The sequence below is a fragment of the Leptosomus discolor genome, chromosome 6 (assembly GCF_034619465.1).
Source record: "Leptosomus discolor isolate bLepDis1 chromosome 6, bLepDis1.hap2, whole genome shotgun sequence".
NCBI lineage: Eukaryota > Metazoa > Chordata > Aves > Leptosomiformes > Leptosomidae > Leptosomus > Leptosomus discolor.
Window position 1 is genome coordinate 36,973,396 of NC_141396.1, and position 22,057 is coordinate 36,995,452.

Here is a 22,057-nt window from a genome sequence, read left to right on the forward strand (position 1 = left end):
GGAGCGCCTGAGGCACAGGGTGGTGTGAAGTCCCAAAGCTCTTCAGAGAAAATGAATTTTCACCGAGAGAAGGAGATTGGTACCTGCAAGCTTTAAGAATGCTTTCAGTTGTGAGGTGGCTTGTAGGAAAATAAAATGCCACCGGTTTCTCCTCCAGACAGTTGGCAAATGTTCAGGAGTGAGTCAGCAAGGTGCAGTGTGGGTAGGAAGCCGTGTCTGTGCAGCCCCGTCGGTGGTGTGTTTTCTGGGACAGAGTTCTCTGCAGGAAGGACAGCGTGTCCTTGGGGTGCTGAGAGCATCCTCTGAGGACCGTCTGCTGCAGTCCTGCCAGATACGCTCTCCAGCCAGTGTGTCTGTGTGCAGCGCAGGGAGTCGGAGGTGGCCTGGGTACATCTGTGATAATGAGAGTGAAAGGGCTCTGACAGCTCCCTCTGCATTGCCTTGGCCAGACTGGCGGCACTTGTGAGGAGCCAGCATGAGCTGGCAGTTTCCCTGCTCTCCCCAGTGCAGGGAGATGGGTGAACTTTCTTGCTGTTTTCTTGGCAGGGAAAAATATTCTTACAGGGGTGAGTTCACATCATGCTGGTGCCCTGTCATGCTTTGAGTCTCCACTGCTGAGTGCTTTGGAAACTGCCACTGATGAGACCAGGTCTCTGCTTTTCATCTGATGGCAACAGGAGATCATCTAAAAGCCTGTCAGTCTAACAGCCTGCATTTAATAGGTATCCACATATTCAGGCAGCCCTTACTTGGCTTGTTCTGGACAGCAAGACTTGCTGTTGGGAGGTTGGCCAGTGCTGACAGGCCATAACTGGGTTTGATTTGGTCCTGCAAACTTGGGTCTCAGTCTGCAAGCCGAGACTTTCCCCACCCCAAACCCTGTGCTGTGGTTCAGCTCTCCTGCAGCAGGGGAGTGCTGTGGGAGGATCTATTTTGGCTCAGACTTTATTGAAACAGTACGCAAAGGAAACCAGACTGACTGATACAATTTGTGCAGAATCTGTGATGCAGGGTTAAATGAGAGTTTGGTAGGCAACTTCAAGAAAACTTTTGCCCCAGGTAACAGCAAAAGCTACTTCTCTTTATGAGTAAAGCTTTGCTCCCGAAGGCCTCTGTGTACATGGAGCACTTTGTAACTGCCATGCTCCTTAGGATCCCCTTTGAGCAGAATCAGATATGGCATCATTTCAACAGGGAAGTAACCTTTCTGCTGGAGAAACTATTTAAGCAAGTTGAATCAGAAAGAGAACAAGCAAGAACTAAAAAATATCCTGCGATTAGCTGGTAAAATGTCTGGGGTTTTCTTTGCCTGATGCCTCAAAACATGCTGAGGTTTTCAGTTCGGCAAATTTTCCCCTGAATTTTGTGGGTCTATGGGCTTTGTGAAAGATGGTTCCTCACTTCAATATCCAGCTGGTTGCTTGCTGAGGTTTTGGGTTCAGAAGCAGGTGAGGGTTGGTGTGCCAAAAGTGCCGCACTGCTGCTCCTCACTGCTGCTCCTCCCTGTAGCCTGGGACCCTCAGCCCACCCACCCTGGGTGAGCCTCTTTGAGCTACCTGAGCAGTGCACCACGGCAGTAATAGTCTCCTTCAATTTAGGGCTATTGAAGAGTGGGTGGTTGGTTTTTTTGTGACATTTCAAATTATGATTTGACTTCATCATTTGGAAAAGATCCACCCAGAAGGTTTTGTCAGGGCTGTCGTGCTTGTTCTAGTGTTGTTTTGTTCCAAACAGAGTAATTTTGGTATTTTCTTCTTTCAGGAACTGGCAGCAATGCCTGTTACATGGAAGAGATGAGAAATATAGAGATGGTGGATGGTGAGCAAGGACGGATGTGCGTGAACACAGAGTGGGGAGCATTCGGGGATAATGGATGCCTGGATGATATCAGGACAATATATGACAAAGCGGTTGATGACTATTCACTGAATTCTGGAAAGCAAAGGTACTGCAGGATGGATGATGTACTAAGTATAAGCCAGGCTGCCTTAAATGCTTTTAAGAGAGAATTGGATTTCTCCCAGTCAGAGAAGGGAGAGTATGAGTGGAAAATGACTGCAGCCCTGCTATCCTGTGGGATCTCCCTATTTTGTGCTTTTCCTGGTCGCTGATTTTTTGCAGCTTATGTGCTGCCATGGGACTGCAGCAGGGTTTTTGGCAAGAACTTCAAGAGTCTTGAAATTACTGAGACCCTTTTTCTCATCCTGTGTTGTACTGAGGGGGTTAAGATGGCTTGTCATTCTTTTGCTCTTGGTCTCAGTTTAGCCTCTTTTAGCTGAACTGTCTTTGTAGCGGGCTCTGCCTCTAGAAATCCCCAGCCTAGACCAACCAGCATGGTTGGACCTTGGAGCTGCTTACTGTAAAGGAGTTGGGACCTTTCTAGCCGTTGGAGCGAGCTCTTATTTCAGGCAATTTTTTGGATTAAATATGTCACATTAGAGGACCTGCCTTTCTTTGCCCTGGAGATTGGTGCCCTTTTAGGGGTCCAGCTCTTGTTTGGGCAGCTGATTCCCTGTCCCCTTCAAGAAAGGGCTGACAAGGAGGTGTACCGAGCACTGATAAAACTGGGCTGAGACTGCTTTGATGCCAGGAGCTTTTAAAAAGATTTTGTGACTAGAGTAAATCTGCCTGAAAACCTGGGCGATGCAGACAAGTTGGCAGGTTCCTTGGGAAGCTCTTTAGAAGTTAGGGCTCAAACAGACCCAGAGAGGCAGATGCTGAGCAAGCCTGATGCAGTGGCAGAGTTGGCATGGAGTAAGCAGCCAAAGGCAGTAGTGGAGACTGCCAGGGGGAATAATTTATTCCAGAAAGAGTTAGGCATTCAAGAGAGAGGATACTTGCTGGGTACAAGCCTGAGAGAGCTCATTAAATGGGCTGCATGGCCTGCTTCCAGTGGGATGGCATGCTGGGCTCTGCTCAGTCCGGGGCAGAAACCCTGCTTGGGAGGTGAAACAAAGGATGCATCACTGAATGCATTTTTCAAGAAATGGAAAAGTGTTCACTTCTCATTGGTAAGGACACAGCTTATGGACCCCAAAATGCTCCGTTCAAACCAGAATGATGCTGGAGGGGAAGGAGTGCAAAGCAGACTCCTGCCCTCCTCAGCAAAGGGCTGCGCTGTGCTGCTGCCGCGCTTTGCTCATGGACTACCCCTTGTCGTGTGCTGGGAAGAGGTCTGCAGGCAGAAGATATTCCCTCTTTCTAGCCTGGGGGCAGGCCTGCAAGTGGGAAACTCGGGTCCTGTGTGCAAAGTTGGAGGCAATAGGGATTCAAGACAGCTTGGTTCCTCCCTGTGGTTTTCAGACTACTGGTTCCCTACTGGAAACCAGATGCTGGAATTAACTGAAAAGCATAAACCAACCCTGGACCTGCAGCTTGCTAGTTTACAACCCCCTTAAAAATGCTGTACTCGCAATGACTGTACTTTGGGGTTTTCCTGTAATTTTGCTGCATGGAGCCACTAAGCTTTTTCTCAGCTGTGCTTCAAGAGTGCTCCCAAACATTGTGCAGTGGAGACAAGTTTTCCCTGGAGTCTGCTCAGGGCTGTCACTGGGGGATGTGCAGAAAATTTGGCTTTCATCTGGGCACTGTTCTGCTCTCTGGTGACAGGTTTTCATTTCTTCCATCTGGGAGAAATACCAGCTGTCATTAACAACAGCCTGGCTGGGGGAACATGGTAGCGAGGAACAGATGAATTGTTCGTAGATCGGCTCATAAGGCTTCCCACTGAGTCTTCATGCTTTTTCTTGCCCAATTTTTCTAGTTAATGGCCATTCTGTGTAAATTGGGTTGTGCATTTCATGTCCCCAATGTGCATGGGCAGGACACTTGGCTGATAACGCAGCTGTGACGCTGCCTTTGCAAATGTGAGCAGCGTCCCTCTGAGCTTTGCTGCTGTCTTTCGTTGCAGGTACGAGAAAATGATCAGTGGGATGTATTTGGGGGAAATAGTCCGCAATATTTTGATCGACTTCACCAAACGGGGGTTCCTGTTCCGAGGCCAGATTTCAGAGACGCTGAAGACCAGACATATCTTTGAAACCAAGTTCCTTTCTCAGATTGAGAGGTAAGAGCACTGCATGGGAGGCTGTTTAGGGTGAAATAGTGTGGTAATGCTCATCTGGTGGCACTGCTGAAGGGGAGGGACAGCATTGCTTGGTTCTCCAGAGATAATTTTGGCTTCAGTAAGAGCCTGCAGAAGGGCTCTTTATTTACAACATCATCTGAATTTCTAGCAATTCACTGCTGAATCAGGGAAAAGCATGTCAAGTATTCCCTTACTCTGTATCATTTTAGTTGCTTGCTTGGAAATCAAGCCATTTTCCTATGCCCCTTGTGTGTGTCTAGCTATAATTGTTGAACTGAATGAACCCTAGCTGAATGAGCACTTCTTTGCTGCATATTTCTATGTCTTTATTGCTTGGACTTTGTATTTCAATGTAATCTCAAAGCCTGTTGAGTCTTTATGGGGGGGAAATGCCAAGTTGGTCATTGAAAATATTTTCCTGAAATGCCCTTTGGTAAGAAAAGAGAAGGGGAGGCAACACGCAGAGCTGGACTCAGAGCCTCCCTTGCTGCCTGCACCCCTCTCCTGCACTGCAGCATGGTGCTGGGCTGAATGAATTTGCATTCCCTGAGGTCTCTTGTGCTGGCAGGAAAGCCTGCTGCCTGGTATGGGTGCATGGGGGTTTGTGGCAGTGGCTTGACTGAGGGAAACCTTTAATTTAACACTGCTTTTTGCTTCTGCAGTGACAGGTTAGCCTTGCTGCAGGTGCGAGCCATCCTCCAGCAGCTGGGGCTCAACAGCACCTGCGACGACAGTATCATTGTCAAGACCGTGTGCGGAGCAGTGTCGAGGCGAGCAGCGCAGTTGTGCGGTGCTGGAATGGCTGCTGTTGTAGATAAAATTAGGGAGAACAGAGGATTAGAGCATCTGGAGATAACAGTTGGTGTGGATGGGACTCTGTACAAACTACATCCACAGTGAGTATTCACCTTCTTGGCATTTGTTTGCCTGTGATCCATAGCGTGTTGCTTGTACATCCTTGCTCTTGACACATCAAACTCGTCTCTCTTACTTGCTAGGATAGGAGCCAGGGAAAAGAAGTCTTAATCAGGGGTGGTCAGGGCTTTCTAAAGGGCAACAAGGGGATCAACAAGGACTTGTGAAGGATTCTTGAGGTGATGACAAACTGAAGGGGGTGCAGCTTGCCGAACAAGTTGGAAGCCGCACAGCAAGGGAAGGATCTCTTGGCTATGCAAAGGCAATGACAGAGCCGTGCTGAAATGCCTGGTGCCTCTTTGGAGGATGTTTCTGTTCAGTGTGCAGAGGAGATGAGCTACTGCAAAGCAACAGCAGGCGAGGGTAGGAGTCTAAAAGAGCTGGTGGTAGAGGAGGAGAGGACTAGTGCCCATCTCTGGTGCGCATGGAGGGAGATGGGTGGGAGGGAGATGACTGTATGTGGTCTTTTCTCTCCCCTTTGCTGTGGTACTAGCACTCTGGGTTAACCCTATGCAGACAGAGAGGCAGGGGCGGGATGTAAGTGCTTTTTTCCTATAACACCCACTGCTCCCAGTCTTCAAATCCATCCTAGTTTCCGGCATTTTAGTTCTTTCCCCAGTGAAAGGGAGAGCACCACAAAGGCCTGTAGCAGTGCTACATTCTGCAGGTGCTGCAGGACCTCCCTCACCCACTGCCATTGTTTTCTTTTGCAGCTTTTCAAGGATCATGCATCAAACAGTCAAAGACCTGGCACCCAACTGTGACGTGACCTTCCTGCTGTCGGAGGATGGCAGTGGGAAAGGGGCAGCGCTCATCACAGCGGTGGGATGCAGGCTTCGTGATGCTGAGCAGAACTGAACTTCACAATCCTGTCCCCGATTCTGTCTTGTGAGCACTTTCTCATAAAGCAGCGACTGCATAGTCAGAACTGGTAAAAACCCAGAACTCACTGCTTTATCGGGGGGGGGGAAGAATACAACTAATGACATAAAAAATAGAATACAAGATAGAATGTGTGCTGTTAATAATATCTCCTGTTTCTGGACCCCAATCTGCATGTTTCTTATTCACCTTGTTGGTACCTTCCCCATCTGTAGGTCATGGAAAAATCAGTCTATAATTTCTGCAGCTGTCAAAAAAATCAGTTGTTGTTTGAGACGAAATTGCCCCCAAGTGATGTGCTTTGAGAGCTACCGTTGCATCGTACCAAATGTGTTCTTTGCAGCATCCCTGTTAAGCGCACCGCCAGCAAGCTGACCGCCAGACCTGGGTGTTGATGCTTTTAATGAAGGGGAAGCAACAGTTCCCTCCTGCATATCTACCTGCTGTTGTTTCGTCTAAAGCAATTGTGAAGACATTATGGTGTGTCAGCACTGTGCACGCACGTACCTCTATAGTGGGACTTGACAATGCGACTTACTTGCTTCCTTGATGCCTGTTTTGTCATGGTAAAAGTAAACGCCCTTGTCCCACAGATCTGGTTCCACTGGTATTTCCCATTGCTTCTGTGAATAGTGTTGTGTTACTGGGCGAAATCGGTCATGTTTCGGCAAGAAATCCCTAAAGAGTAAAAGTGGTTGGTGATTGGGGTAATCCAAATCTCCAGGCCTGGGAAATTGGTAGATTTACAGTCCCTACATGGGCTGTGCTGTATTCCTCTGTTTAAGAGTTCTTACAAAAAATATTTTCTCTCTTTTCTTGTTAGTCTAGATCAGGGCACTGCAGCTGCCCTTCTGCTGAATCTGCAGCTAGACTGTGTCACTCAGATGTGTATACTTCCGTCTCTCGCCTTAAATGGGTATTTGCTTCCACATAAAGCTTTAATCTTTAATACTCTTAAGCAGCCACTCAAAACACAAACGCTAAGCTAGAGTTAGTGATCAGAAAGGAGTATGAGGGTTTGACTTTGATCTTGCCTTTGAGGACTCGGGTGCATAAACTAAACAAACCACAAACCTAAGATCAGACCCAGCTTATTCCAAGGACTAAAGCAACAACGAAGATCATATACACTTGGTGTATCCTGTCCTCTGTCGAGTCAATACCATTATTATATTTGCATACCAGTTGCATTACTTAAATTAAGGAGTTAGGAGGCAAATGTTGAATAACATTTGCAAGTCACGCCACTTTCTGCAAAGAGGGAGACCACACAGTAGTCCTTAATTCCTGCTCTTCTACCAAAAATGAGTTTAAGGTGTCTGCATGGTTTTCCCTACTGCCTTTTCCTGCAGAAAGTAGATGGAAATTTGCAGGCTACTCCTCTTTGTCCTCATTCCATTCCCCTAAGATTTGGATTGCCCTACCTATCAATAACATTTCAATATGCATTATGGTGCACTGTGAGTGAATGTTGTAAAGTAACATGTGAGTCACAAACAGTCATTGCAGCTTTAAGTGTGTGTCTACCTGAAAAATTGCATGCCTAACAGGTTTTGCAAAGGTAGAGAATCTTTTTACTTTGCACACTAGTAGCTCCAATACTAGTGTTACGTGATACTTGTGAAAATATTAAACTTTTTTGATGTGTGTTAACTGGCGTTTAGTGGTTCTTTCTGGAAGAGGTGCTGTTGGCTGGTGGCTTAGTGCTTTGGGAAGAGCTATTGTGTAGGGAGAGCTGCAACCTAATCCCGGTGGTGCCTGCGTTTTGTGTGTGTGTTTTTATTCCCGGGCATTCAGGGTCAGATTCAAACAGGGTGGATTTCACCCAGGTCCCTGCGCCTCTTGTTTCCTAGTGTAGTTCAGCAGAGGCACAGAGCTGACAATGCCCAAATCTTAGGGGGCATGTAGCTTGTCCGGGTGCATCTGCGCCCTGTTTCGTGCAGGGGGATCTACAGTGTAGGAAAACCTCAGCCCCCTGCACCAAAGCCAATGTGATTATGTTAGACTTTGCCAGATACACAGTGATGGATACGTTACAGTTGCTGTGTCCCCACAGAAGTCTGATGCATGTCAGAGCCCATAAGCTCCCTGTGTGCAGAGAGTTAACGTTTGCAGAATCACAGTGTCAGGTGCTCATACACCGCTGGTTTGCACATCCCTTGTTGGAGCTGTATATGGAAGCCCCTTTTGCACACACTAAAGTTGTGCTTCTCCAATAACCCATTTTACGTTACAGCTTGAATAGTCTCTGACACCCTTGATGTGCAGCTATGACCCCAAACAGGAGACAGAAGAAGGTGAGAAACTTTTTGGGCACAGGGGACGCATTGCATTTTAATTGCTTGAAGATTTGCAAATCTTATGCCTGCTGTCAGCGGTGCTGTAGGGGTGGTGTGAGCCATGCCTGGGCACCTGAGTTTGGAGCTCTTCAGCATCTGAGGGCTAGGCTCAAGTGCAGGATGGAGGATGAATGAGAAGTGGAAGTTAAACTTGGTCTCAGAGTGACTGCGAATTTTGGAGATGCTGGCATTAGGTCATTTTGTTTATTGGATCCGGCTCATAACAAATAGGGAGTGAGTTTGTGTTTCTAACAGTGCAGCCTTTCCTACTGTGGACCATAGGTGATGTACTTGGTAAGACACAGCAATTCTTTTCCAAAGGGAGACCTGGTGGGGTTTCCATTTCCAGACTACTTCTTACCCCTAGGAAACTGTTCCAAGTGAATCACAAGCTATAACTGTCCGAAGAAATGTCTCCAATGTTATCCAAGCAATGACTGAGATGTCTTACTTAAAGCTTTTAGGGTTGGTGAATAAAATCATAGTCCTCTTAATTGTTAAGCTGTAATTACTGCAATATGAACACAGAAATCTTATATTTCCTGGGGAAAAGACCATTTGCATACCACTGTTGTAATGTCATCTGCTCCTTACTCCTCTGGGGGTTCTCTCAGAAGCCTTTTGAATGAGTTTTAAAACAAGCAGACTTTGTTTTGTTTTGTTTTCTTAAGAAAATAGCAGAAGGCAAAATAAAGTGTTTCTGAACTTCTGAACCCCGTTCTGTGCTTTTTGTTCATTCCTTTGCCATAAAAATGAGGTTCTTCAAATATTTTTCTTTACTGACCAGAGGGACTCCATTGCTGCTTAGAGCACAAGTAACTGTGCAGAGGAGGGATTTATTGCTGACCTGGAGGTCAGCTGCATGGTATTTAATCATGTCTATATTTATATTAAGCGTTGCACGTATTTATTATGGAGCATGGTGTTCCTGTTACCTCATATATCACAGGAAATAATGTAGTCTGTCTTGGCATGCCTTTTCTTCCAGTATCTAACAAGGGCTCAGAGTGTCTCTGCTTTCTTAACTGTTGCTGTTTCTAGCAGAGAAACTTCTTGGGATCTGCAGTGTGAGTCCTTCAGGGCATGGGGCGTTTTGCTTGCAACCTGGAGAAATGATCTTCTGCTCTCTGCACCTGAACAAGAGAGAGATGCCCCGAGCTGTGAGAAAACGTCAGTGCCTGTTCAGGGACTGCACAGGGGAGACACTGCCAGCATGTGCAGGACACTTGGGCATCTGAAACAGGCTCTGGCTGTCTGTTAAGGTGTGATGGAAGGTGGAGGGGAAGATGGGATGCTCAAGATAGGCCTGTTTGGTCTAAAAAGATCTTCATTAGAAAGCTGCAGGATTTACAGGGTTTAAACGTCTTACAATCACATCAGCTGGGCATGGGAGAGGTACAAGCTTACGTATATGAAATAGCAAACTCTGTGTGTAGGTGTCCTTCAGTTCCTTGGAGCAGGAGTCTTTGCAACTTCTAATCTGATCCTGGAGACATGTGCCTTGCAGAGCGTCCCTCCCAAATTGTTTTGAATCCCTTCAGAAGAAAGACTTGGTGGTGGCTGTCTGTAAGAGCCTCTTATGCTCTTCCTCTGCCCTGGGTGCACCCCAGCGGTGCGGTCTCGGGAAAAGCAGGCTAGTCAGTTAAGAGAGCTGGACAGAAAACATCTAGACTAGAAACTACCTGCTGGAATGATTTAAATAATGAATTTCTTAAGAAGGGCATGCAGCCCTTGCTCTGATGTCCCATTGGCGAGACAAGCCTGTTGGGCCTCTGTGTAGCATAACTGTTCTCCATAGCAGCTGGGGAGGTGAAGAAGATTAAGTGGAGAAGGAAGATATATCTGCTGGTTCCTGTATTGAAACAGACTCGGGAATATCCTATCCCCGAGTTCAAGCCATGAATCTTTTCTCTGAATTTAAGCTGAATTTAAGCCTGGCAACACTTTTTAGTTTTGCTTTCACAGAGCAAAGGGGAATATTTCAAATAACTGGATCTTGTTGACATTGTAGGAGCTTTTTGTATGCTAAGGTACGGCTCTGTGATATTATATACAAGCCTGTCATGAAAGGTAAAAGTGATTGTGAGGTGCATTTGCCACACCAGTATTAAAAGCTGTATTACTTTTGTATAACGCTTATATTTCAGCTTCTCCTGTTTTGCATGCCTGCATGTAATGCCTCAGGCTTTGAAGATGACGTATTTCAGCCTTATTTTCATATCTAAGATAAACAGTGATGATAAATATGGGTAAGTCTGGAAAGGGAAGATGAAGGGTCTATCTGGGTTAAAAACAGCGATGGGTCAGACTGCGGTTAGGAATAAGAGGAGGTAAAGGAGGTGGATTCAGGTTGGATCTATGAGCCCTGACCAAGCCAGTGAGCATCCCGCACATGGCTACTGACTCTCAGAGAGCCTGTCTCTCTAAATTAGGCTCCATAATAACTATGTGAATTTGGAGGAATCACTTGGGCACAGTTTAATAGGAAAATGATACTGTATTTTGGTACAAGATTATAGAAATCCATGCAAGGACAACATCTTAAGGAACTGTTTCTCACTTTTAACTGATGAGAGATGGTATTGGTGAAATTGCAGGCATGAAAATCCCAGAATTCAGAAAATTTTCAGGGCAGGCTTTTCAGTCTGACTTAGCTGCCCCCACAGCCCCGAGCATCTGTCCAAACTGGGCAGGATGTGTCCCAGCCTTTCTGCTCCATCACCTCTTTTCCAGATTTAACTTGGTGGAACAGAAAGCTGGAGATTGCTATCTGGAAGAGAATAATTGATATTCTGATGATTGGCACTGCCTCAGGTCTGCTTTGCTGCTTTTTTGACCTCTGGGCAAAATCTCTCGGTTCTGTCTTGCAGTTATTGGTATAAGGGAGAGCTGAACCTTCATCCATAAGTGGGTGACACTTGGACCTACAGAGATCTAAGTATTACCAGGAGACTGCTTTCAGTGCGGCTGTCATCTGAAAAAGTCCTGTAGGAAACAGTTGCTCCAGAAAAAAAAAGACCTGCTTCAGGTTTCTATCATCTGCTGCCTTGAAATGGTGTATTAGGATAGAGCCAGAATTGAGAGGAGAAAATCAAAGCATTAGCTGGGTGAGGGTAAATGATGGCTTCTCTTTCTCATTCAGTTGAGTTTCTGTGTTGAAACTTGTTGTTCTTGACTTCCTGTGGGTTGTCTGGTAAAGAGATGGGGATGTAAGCTTAAGTTTGTCTTTCTCAGTTGCTTTTATGCACGGACACCACCGGAAGGCTAATTTGAAACCAGAACGAAACCTGTAAATGTAAGAAAAGAAATTAAATGGTGAAATGATCTTTTTAATTGTGCAGAGAAAAAGCAAATGCATGACTTGGTTCTACCTCTGAATTACCATGGAAATAAAAAGTTTCTATTGAAATCAAAGGAGTGAGGTGAAGAGCTAAATGTATAAAACCATGGAGCAAGAGGAGTTTATGATCATATTTTCTTATATTTAAGTAAATACATAAGATCAGGGAAATGGCAGGATGTTGATGTGCTCAGTAGATGGTGCTGACCATGCTGGTAACAGCAGTAGGGAGAAGCAGAGCATCTGAGGAAAATATGTGCGCTTACCCACTGGAAGCTTTTCTAAAAAACATGAATAATTAAATGAGGAATCTGCTTTCTGAGAGAAATGCACGTTAAATGCAGATTGGCTAATGGACTGCAAAACTGCCTTCTTTTGCAAGCTTACGGGCAGGATGCTGTTTGAAAAGCTCTCAAGGAGCAACCCTCCTAGCATCACTGGAGTTAGGCTGGTGGAATCCCAGTGAAACTGCACTGGAGGTGCTGGAGGAGGTGCGCTGATAACCATTTATTACCCTTAAAGCTTACTGCGCATGCAGCTAGGCTGAAGAGAGATGCAGGTTAGGGAGAGGTCTGGCAGTGGGATATGCAGTCAGGATTTGGCATGGAGATCCACAGGGCAGCCAGAGCAGCTCTCTACACTCAGTGTCCTGCTGCACCAGCGTCCCGAGAGCAGCCTGTTCTCAGCACAGAGCAAGAGAGACATCTCTTGGCATGATGGGGTTGTGCTCTCCCAGCTGCTGGCTTGTGGCAGTGTGCCTGGATGGGACTCTCAGCAGGTCACCCCTGGGCTGTTCCTGCTCCCCGTGGGGGTGAGTGCAGTGCCTGTGGGGGGGGCTCAGGGCTGCACTGGAGGGGTGATGGCCCAGGAAGAGTGGGTGGCTAAGCCAGCCCAGCATTAGGTCAGCAGATATGTTGCAGGGATTACAGATTCCTCCCTTCTTCCTTGGAAATAAGGTAGTCTGCATGTGGAAATGGGTGCAAATGTGGCTGTGCTGATCATACACCTGCTGCCTGTGCTTTATCCGGAGGCAGAAAATCTTAAGGGTTGATTTAAAATATCACTCGCAAGGTGTGGCTCTTCTCGCATTACTAGCAGAGTATAAAGTAACTTGACTACGCAGCCTATGGGCTACAGTTGACAATCACAGTTGTTCTCACCTTCAGAGATGTATGCTTTTTCAAATTGAGATTTTTCATTTTCTCTGTGCACACATGTGCATGCTACTCACCTTTGGTTAAGACAGCAGTAAACGATGGGGTTGTACATCGTTGAACTCATGGCAAGAAGAAAGATTGCAAGATAGACTTGCTGAATGTACTTCTGCTGGTAGATGTCTTCCTTGAAGCTCCCCAGGATGAAGTATATGTGATAGGGCAGCCAGCAGACAGCAAAAATGATCACAACTACCACCATGGTCTTCACAAACTAGGAAAACAAAACGAGTGTATGTTATTCCTGGGCCTCTGGGTGGTCGGCTGAGCTTGCTGGGGGAATGGGAGATGGTGCTTTCGCTTTGGGTCTGTTTTGCCCTCCTGAAGCACTGTGTACGGTCTGTAGACCTGTGCCGCTATGGCAAAGAAACCAGCCCTAATGATGGAAACTAGGAACAGGGACGGAGAGCAAATGTTTCCCAGTGCTCCAAGAGGACTTTCTGCAGAGGAACTGCTTGCAGCTACATAGGAGAGATGTGGTAGGGAAATGTGATAACTGCTGTTACACTGAAACATCTCCACCCCATCCAGAGTTTTTCCCTGGTTTATCCTGTGACATGCAGATTCACTGGACACCAGGTTTTACTCTCTAAGGACTGCTGGGAACTGGCCTGCTGCCTACTAGTGTGAGCCTTTCTTCCTTGGAGGCTGGCTGGTGCATGTAGTTCACCATTTTTTCATACTTGCTGGATGATGCCCTTTACCTCTGGCTCAAAATATTTTGTCAACCTTTCATGCCCAATCCCACAAGATTTTCTATCAAATGCAAGCTCTGTTTCAGAATTGGAACCAGCAGGGCTGGTGCACTGAGGGTAAATCTTTTTAAGTTTCGCTTCTGACCTTTTTTTTGGCATTAACTTGGTGCTCGTAGCGGACTCTGTTAAGGTGGTTGCCTGGAACTGCACTGCTCCACAGAGTAATTCCTATAACGCTGTATGCAACAAACATCACCATTAAAGGCAGTAAATAAATCAACACGATCACTGCAATGTGATACCTGAAAAAGAGGAACAAGCACATTTTCTTAGTTAGTATGTCTCTTGAAGGGCCCTTTCAGAAATTGTCTTTTGGACCTGTTTGTCTGTCTCCCTTTAACTTCAACCCCAAAGCATAAAGAAGAAGAAATATTGTCTAAAAACATTGTTGCAGGGACTTCTGTAAACAGCAAAAGCTCATCTCTCTTTGTGTTGTGATGATCAGTCCTTGGACTGGATTCACTGCCCTTTCAAGAAGGAGTAACATCACTTATCTTTTACCAGAGGGTTACAGTCCACGGCCACCTGCCCTAAACTTTGCTATCCCACTGCAGTCAGAAAAGAGAGAAGTCTGAGACATGTGGCTGTAAAAATACAAACCTTTAAGTTGCAGATATGGAAGAGGAGTATTCCAAAAGCTACAGAGTAACCTGGTTAATGTAATAGTGCCAACAGCTTAATTCAGCAACAGTGGAAAACCCTGGATCAGGGACCTCAAAATGCAGCTGGCTGCTAACAGGGTGCGCAAAGTCAGCAGGGCAGACCGTGTAGCTAGTGAGGAAGGAATATTGCCTGCTTGCAGCATGCAGAAAGTGAGTAGCAGTCATTGCTGTATTTGTGTGGCTGGCTGTTTTTATTTGTGTGCATGCACACAATTATCAATCACCAACAGGCTACGTGGTTAGTGCTCCAGCCAAAAGCACTGGCAGCTCCCTCGGCTGTGTTTTAGCTTGGCCCTTCCTAGCCTTCCATGTTACCCTGTGAGCTTCTGCTCGTTCCCTGGGGTTCTGCTGGGGTTTGATTATTTTAAGCAACCACCATTTATGGGGAGGGAACAACCTGCTCACTCCGTTACAGCAGCTGTCAAATGAACATAAACAGTGTAAAAACCAGGATTAGGCAGGAGGGCTCTGGCACACGCTGATGGCAATGACCACAAAAGGCTGGGTACAAACGATCTTTCTCAGTATGACAACGCTTCGGAGTTACTTGCCACATTAGTAAGCGGGGCCAACTGCTTTGCAGAGCGCTCTTGAAATGAGTGTTGGGGTGCTTGGTGGTGTTTGCTCCTTGGAGTGGTTGCAAATAGAGCAGTGGCTGCACACAGAAAAATACTGTTACTTGTGAAATGTGGCAAGTTCCTCCCCATCTGTTTTCCACCTTTCCCAATTGTCCTGAGAGTGGTACCTCTTTTGAAGGTCTGATACCATGCGTGGAGCGCAGCAAAGCCCTTTTAGAGTTCTGAGGATGGGAGCCTAAGCTTGAGCATGTGGCAGAAAGAAACTTTTAGCCTTGTAGTTTTGTTTGCTGCAAATTTAACCTGTCACCAGAAAAAAACAATCCTCTGTGGTTAAGGTTCTTTATTTTGATTAAATTTCTACAAATTCAGTCCTTTCATATCAAATATTTCTCAGGCACTGGCAGTCACAGTAGTGCATTGTTTGGTTGTTTTTTTTTTTTACTTGTTCACGTTATAATTACACACATTTCTCCTGCAGAAAAGGATTTTCTTTTGTTCTGAATTCTAGAGATCCTGAAGGCTGGTTTTACTCAACTGTGAATGATTTGGAGGACCCATAGTCAACAGAGGAACATGGTTCTCCATTTCTTTGTTTCTCAGTATTTCTTTTCCTCAGTATTTGGACTAGCACGTGAATGGCTGCACGTGGTCTATATTGCAGGCATCTGTCCCAACAGATCCATCACTCAAGATGATTTCTGGGGAGTGCTGCTTCCAACTTCCCTTCTAGGAGAGCTACTAAAATCTGCCAGTCTAGTGAATGAAGTGATGCATTGTGTTTGGGAGCTGCTGTTCTTCAGCTGGGGATCCCAGAAAGAACCTGTCCTAATATTTGCTGTGTTCAGGACCAGCTTTTCCAGCCTGCAGAGATGTTGTCAGCATGCTGGGAAACTAGTTTCAATACTTTCCCAATCCGTGGATGTGGGAGAAATAAAACTTCATGCTTTTCATCTGAATGAAATAGTCATCAGTGACTTTTATATAAGTGATTATCTACTCTCCCTCCTCAGTCAAGAGAAGCCTGGCACACTGTGTTCTCCAGCACGTGTACCAACTAAAGAGCTCTGGGAGGAACATCACTCAACATGATGTGAGCCTGATTTTACTCTTTGCTTTTCTGTGACTCTGGAGACTGGGGACAACTGACCACCAGTGGCTGAATATGCTGCAGCTTGGCCAAACTTAGATGAAGCTCCTGGAACTTGGCACCTATTAGTGTGAAAACCAGTTAGTTTGGTAATAACTAACTATAGGAAGCATTCAGCTGTCTGCCAGAGATGAAGACTGAGAAGGGAAAAATGTCCCTGGTGCATGGAGCTGGGCAAAAACCTTCAAGTGAAGAATGGGCATGGGGAGTTTAGCATTTCATTTTGTTTTGAAAATTTGTTTCCATTTTGTTAATCGATTTGTTCCTTTTCCACACTTCTTCCATTACTACTTCATATAAATACGTTTTGCTTGCTAAATTTCTCAAACTGCTCGGTGTATCATGTGCTATAAGGATTAATCACAGCAGATCCCCTAAATGCGGGGTATGGCTTGTTTCATCTGTCTGAAAAATCTTGATTTAAAGCAGAAGGAAATTGCTCTGAGGGTTGGGAGCTTTTGGGAGCACAGATGTGTGCTCAGATAAGTCAGTCTATAAAACCTCAGGATGTTTGAAACATGCTCTTTTTTTTTTTTTTTTTCCTCCCCACAAAGAACAGCATAATTTTTAGCTCATTATGTGGCTTCTCAACATTAAAGATACCCAGTTTCTTCCTGCCTGACTGAGGGAGAAAATCCAAAATCTTTGGAACCAGGATTTATTGCTTGTTTAAAGACGTTTCACACTGTGGAAGTCTTAAGTCTACTGAGCCCGTATCTAGGGTTTCTAGATCTTATAACCAGTTTCCAAAGCAGGGGAGGATGGTGCATCACCCTTCTTTACCCTGAGTCATGACCAGCTGTCAGCTTTTTGCACAGCTGGCTTAAACTGAGCTTAGATGGGCTGCCCCAGACCTGTATTCCCCTGCTGCATGGTTCCCCCCTGCCCTCTCTCCCAGTACTGTCTGTAGCCAACAGTTTGGAGGTGAAATTAATTTCCTAGTTAACTTTTTGCATGAATTGGGAGTTTTCTTGTTTCTCTTACGTGAGCTGGTGCTTGGATCCGACGTCATCGGGCCAGACGACAATGCATTTCGTCGTTCCATTGTCCGTCATGATCTCGGCGTAGAAGCACTGTGGGAAGGCGAGCCCAAATGCCACCAGCCAGATTATCCCTATGATGACTCTGGTGCTTCCAGCAGAGAGCCTGGGCTTGAAGGGATGAATTATTGCCACGTACCTGCAAGAAAAATAGGTAATGCTCTTACAGTTGCATTGGTGAACTATACAACAAATATAGCAAATGTAAAAACTCACCAGGATGTTATAGTGGGCTTTATTTATAGAGACATTTTGGTAGGTTCCAGCTATAAATAATTAGAAGGAGCTAAATCTTTTCTGAAGAGAATGACTGCAAGTCGTAGGGCAGAATATATTAAACCCATGTGGATGGATGCTTCTGATATGAGGAGGAAGCAGTCATCTATGCCTTCTGCATATAGTCTTCACAAGTATTCCCCTTACTTTGAATTTTTCTCTTTTTTTCTCTCTTTTTTAAAATTAATTTTTCAAATGCTTTATGTGTTTTGTCTGAGATTTCATGCTGTGAACTGTTCATGTTAGTTTGGAGTTATGCACTGTTTAATACCGTGCCCTTTTCTCCTTCTTCTACCAAAAAACCCTTAAACACTCCATTTCCCCCTAGTTATGTCTCCTCTGACATCCTGTATTATCACAGCAGCCTAGGGTCTTGAGCATTCTTTACCCTGAATTTTTCCCCACTGATTTTTAGCCATGGAAAAACTCTTGTGCCATCCATCTCTGCCTGTAAATGCTCGAGCACTTGTGCTTGCAGTGGAAGGGAAAGCTGACCCTTTTGTCCCACACCTGCTCAGAGCCCTCAGGGCCCATCTGACTATTAGATTACTTGCAAGCCTGGACGCTTTCTGGTTTTAAGTTCCCTGTGTAGAAATCCATGGTATCGTAATGAGTACATAATCAATTATGCATTTCTTGTCATGCTTTCTGTACTCTTTGTCATGGTTGTAACAAAGGCAAAATAGAGTGGAAAATGCCAATTGCCTCCTAGTTTTCATAGCAAAAATCTGACAAACTCTGTACTGTCTCTTGGTCAGGCCGTTGGGAGGGATCTTTGCCTGGCTCCTGCTGCAGGACAGAGGGCGGCTGCGTGCACAGATGGCACGGTAAGTAAGCTAGAGCTGCACAGCACCAGAGCCTTCTTTAGCTATACAATTTTCATGTCACCTTGCTTTTCTTTAGCTTGCCATAGGCAGTATTACACACTGCTCAAATCTGGTCAGGGAGGAATCAAGTGATGAATGTTCTCCAGAATATTTGCCCATAGGAGTGCCCAAATCAATGATCTGTGGCTCTCAGTCCCAGGTACAAATGACACTACCCGCTGTGCTGCCAAAGCAGCCTATGCTGCAAATAGTGGAGGTATTACACGGCTGCTGGGTGGAGGTTTTCCTGCTCAGCCAGGGATGCACCCTCGAGGCAAGCCATGCTTTTAGGCAAGCTCCTGCAATTTGGGAGATTTATTGAATCTGCTGAGATCTTCTGGCTGCCCTTGCTGTATAGAAGGGCTGCCTTTGCCCCCCTGCTGCTTGTGCTCTCTCTGCCCTCTCTCTGTGCTCTGCTCCCTGTGACATCCCAGGATGCTGGGACCATGCTCTCGGCACCCTTCCTCCAGTCCTCGTCCCACGCAGAAGCAGCAGGCTGAATTTTGGACACTCTTGTATACTTTCCAAAGAGGGCCTAGGAGAGTTTGCTAAGTGGAGTGTGAAACTTGTGCTGATATACTACATTTCTGCCTGGAGTGCTGTGGAAAGTGTGCAGTGGAAATAGCTTCTCCAGGACACAGAGCAGCTTGAAATAGGGAAACAGAGCAGTCCTAAAGCTAACGGTGAGCAATATCACCAGGGCCATTTCCATGGCACAGAAAGATGACTTACAGAGCTGTCCTTCTTAGCCTCCTTCCTTACAATAAACCACTTCAAAAGACATTGTTTTATTGAAGTTAAACAATGGAGCCCAAGTGAACGCAAGTTCTCATAACAATAAATGGAAGCTGCAAGTTTCCGGGACACAGTATCAGGATCTATTTTAAGGTTAAGCAAAGAATAGCTAAATATGGTTTGCAGTGAGATGCCAAGTCTTCTTTCTGATCTGTGCCATGTGACTACAGAGGTTTTGGCTGTATAGGTACTTTCACCAAAAGTCCCCAAGGCGTGAGAGTAGGGAGTCATAAGGACAGGTTGAAATGGATTTATTAAAAAAAAATAAAAATTCTTTGGCAGACCGCATATATAAAATAGCAGTTACCAACAACCCTTGATTTAAAGCCAGGAACAGCAGAAGAGTATTTGAGTCTAAAACTGAGCTGCCGTTGCTTCTAAATAGGGATTTGCTTTCATCTGGACAACAGCAGGCTGATAAACACATTGCTCATCCCTATGCTCATCAGCAGTCCTTCTGGAGACCACGAGGGCCACTGTCCTGTACTGTGCCACATCCCCAGTGCCGGTGTGGGTTTCAGTGGGCATTATGTGTGCAAGGGGCAAAGCCTTCTTTCTCCTGTTAGTTTGTTTATCTGGTTTGATTTGTCTATCGCTCGCTTCCCTGGGTGTGCTGTGGTGAACTGAGCTGTGAGCAAGGGCGGGAGTTATGAAAGCGACCCCGATGACTCACAGAGCAATGCATTTCAGATGGCTCCAGAAGGACTCTGGCTCAGCTCCCAAGGGAGCTGGAAGGGCCCTTCGTGGATACGCGCACTTGATAAGGAATGAGGAAACCTGAAGGAAACTGCCAAGTCAACAGGCAGGCTTGATAAACAACCACCAGGTATTTCTGGACACCAGGTCCAGCTGCCCAGGGGAAGACCTTTGCTGTGGGGTTGTGGCAGGGACATAGGATGGTAAAGGTAGAGATGTTCCCAGTGCCAGGCAGAGAGTGGAAGAAACAGAGGGAAAATGGGAAGGATGGAGGGAAGGAAGGCAAAGAGCCTAGAAGGGAGCTTAACCTCCTCTACTTCTTTTACATGCCATTGCCATTAAGAGAGGAAATTCCCATGGACTTTTGGCCACTTTCTAGTAAAAAGAAAAACAGCATCATACTACTTAACAATGAGCTGTAAACACATTCAGACTCCACAAATTCAAGCTCGAGTAAAAAAGACTTGGCAGATCTAAGAGAGTATTACGAAAATACCGCATTACTTCAGAAGTCAAACAAAATCAGTTTTCCTCCCCCTTGGAATAAGTCATTTTTGAGAACTATTGGAGCAGACTCAGCTATTTCTGATCCAATTCCCATTATTTCTGGTGGTTTGCTGGACTCGCAAGTGGGATTGCTGATACTTTCAGCATCTTGCAGCATATTTGTATCGCTCCAGCTCTGTCCAAAGGAGAGATCCTTCTCACAGTTTAAAAAAAACGAGTTTGCAGGATGACTGAGAAACAATTTACAATCAGTAACACGGGAACAATTAAATACCAGCCACTTCCAGTCGTTACACATTCAGGTGTGATCCAACCAGGGGTAAGACAGAAGAGCTTTCCTTGCATGCCATAACTAGTCCCTAACCCCATAGTCTATTTGCCTGGTACTCCTCCCACTCTGCTGATAAGGCTCCTGACACAGTAGGCGGGGGCCAATTGCACAAAGTATTGCAATAATTTTTTATAACTTACAGTGAATTTTTTTGACCTTATCTTCTTCATTCGCCTCTTACCTCTCTGCAGCCACAGCTGTCATGGAGTAAATGCTCACAAACATTGCGGTGATGGGGAACCAGTTCTGAAACCTGCAGAATTCCTCACCAAAATACCAGACGTTGTGACTGGCGTAAATAAAATTGAAGATGGTATTGAAAGCAGACATCAACAAATCTGAAAGAGCCAAATTAATGATAAAGTAATTGGTAGCAGTCCTCATTCTCCTGTGCGCAAGAATAATCCAGATGATGGTCACGTTGCCAATGATGGATGTGATAACGATGAAGGAATAGGTGATAGCCCACAAAGCAATTTGCCATCCTGGCTGGGTAAACTGGGTTACCGCTGTCCAATTGCCACTGTCCTCGAGGGAGTCAGCTTGCGAAATGTTGCTAGCATTTAAAACAGAAAATGTGCTCATTTTTTTTTCTTCAACTAAGCGTAAAATAAAAAATTCTGGCATCTGTGCATTTTCTTGCAGTAGATGCTGGTGTTATGAATCCCCATGCATACGACTAAGTGCTGTTAAAAAGACATCTGGATGAGATGTCTCATGTCCTCTTGTCCTGTTTTCCAAGTGATGCAATGCTGTTGCAGGAGATGAGCGATACTGAGGGCCTCCTCCTTGCCTGGCATTTTAACCTATGCTTGAAGAGCAAAAACTGAAGAACCACTCTCCCCCTTGAGTTTCTTTTTCCTCTAAAAGGGGGGAGGTGTTTTCCAGATCAGTAACAGGCACTGTCTTCCTTTAGATTATTTTTAGGGCCAAGAAAATATAAATGGAATTATTAAGCCAGAAAACACTTCAATCCAAGCAGAAATCATTCCTTTTCAGGGCAGCCGTTTTCCAAGGCATCAGGTATCTGGATCCTCTGCAGTGGGACTGAGGCTATTTAGTTTTCTTTCCCTGTACAAGGCAGGAGCTGTGCTGGGATGAATTCTCCACAGGTTTTAAGGAGACTTTGAAAGGAGGTGGAGTCTCCTGCAGGCAAAAACTAAACAACCAATTTGACATCAAATGAAATGTGGCAAAGTGGCACTTGAAACTTTTTTTCCCCCCCTCTCCGTTTGTTTTGAAATAACATGAAATGGACATGCTGCTGTATCAGGATTTTACAGGCTTAAATGCAAATGCAGCTACTTTGCTAGGTTTAGCAGTCCTGCAGTCCTTGTGTTTCCAGGACCCTCCCTGGCTTCCTACGAGCTCTTGTAGCAAGAACGTAACAAAATATATTCAGCGCAATTTTAGCAAGATGGCCTTGCACCCTGCAACTATTTAGAGGCTTATCTGCATTTCCAATACGTTTTACTTAATGGTGACTGCCCTATATAATACAACTTGACCTGCTGTATTTAATAGATTTGGTATGATTTAATTTATCTAAATTACAGCAACATGTCCTGTTGGTGCCTGAAGGGTCACCAGTGGGTAATGCCAGGAGAGGCGTGTTTGTGAAGGCCGG

General features: G+C 45.4%; 2 protein-coding genes across 3 annotated transcripts in view; one reads left to right on the forward strand and one right to left on the reverse strand.

Moving 5' to 3' along the window:
* Positions 1 to 6,114, forward strand: part of HK1 (hexokinase 1) — a 35,918-nt gene extending 29,804 nt beyond the window's left edge. For both annotated transcript variants that reach the window (XM_086467268.1, XM_086467269.1), the window contains exons 15-18: positions 1,762 to 1,945; positions 3,911 to 4,066; positions 4,750 to 4,983; positions 5,716 to 6,114. In XM_086467268.1, the coding sequence (XP_086323394.1) occupies positions 1,762 to 1,945; positions 3,911 to 4,066; positions 4,750 to 4,983; positions 5,716 to 5,860 (719 nt within the window). In that variant the 3' untranslated portion in view covers positions 5,861 to 6,114. The remainder of the gene's footprint in view (positions 1 to 1,761; positions 1,946 to 3,910; positions 4,067 to 4,749; positions 4,984 to 5,715) is intronic.
* Positions 6,115 to 11,314: 5,200 nt separating this feature from the next.
* TACR2 (tachykinin receptor 2) lies at positions 11,315 to 21,015 on the reverse strand. The gene is made up of 5 exons (XM_009950768.1): positions 20,612 to 21,015; positions 16,904 to 17,098; positions 13,618 to 13,774; positions 12,795 to 12,991; positions 11,315 to 11,510 (listed from the first exon to the last, which is right to left on the reverse strand). Exons 1-5 carry the CDS (start codon positions 21,013 to 21,015, stop codon positions 11,315 to 11,317), a joined length of 1,149 nt encoding a protein of 382 aa, XP_009949070.1.
* Positions 21,016 to 22,057: the final 1,042 nt, after the last annotated feature.

Excerpts from the sequence above, each read along its gene's own strand:
- TACR2 (XM_009950768.1), bottom strand. The coding sequence starts at position 21,015 with ATGAGCACATTTTCTGTTTTAAATGCTAGCAACATTTCGCAAGCTGAC. Across the intron at positions 17,099-20,611 it reads ACAGCTGTGGCTGCAGAGAG|GTACGTGGCAATAATTCATC; the intron begins GTAAGAGGCGAA and ends TTTTTCTTGCAG. Across the intron at positions 13,775-16,903 it reads GGATCCAAGCACCAGCTCAC|GTATCACATTGCAGTGATCG; the intron begins GTAAGAGAAACA and ends CCTCTTTTTCAG.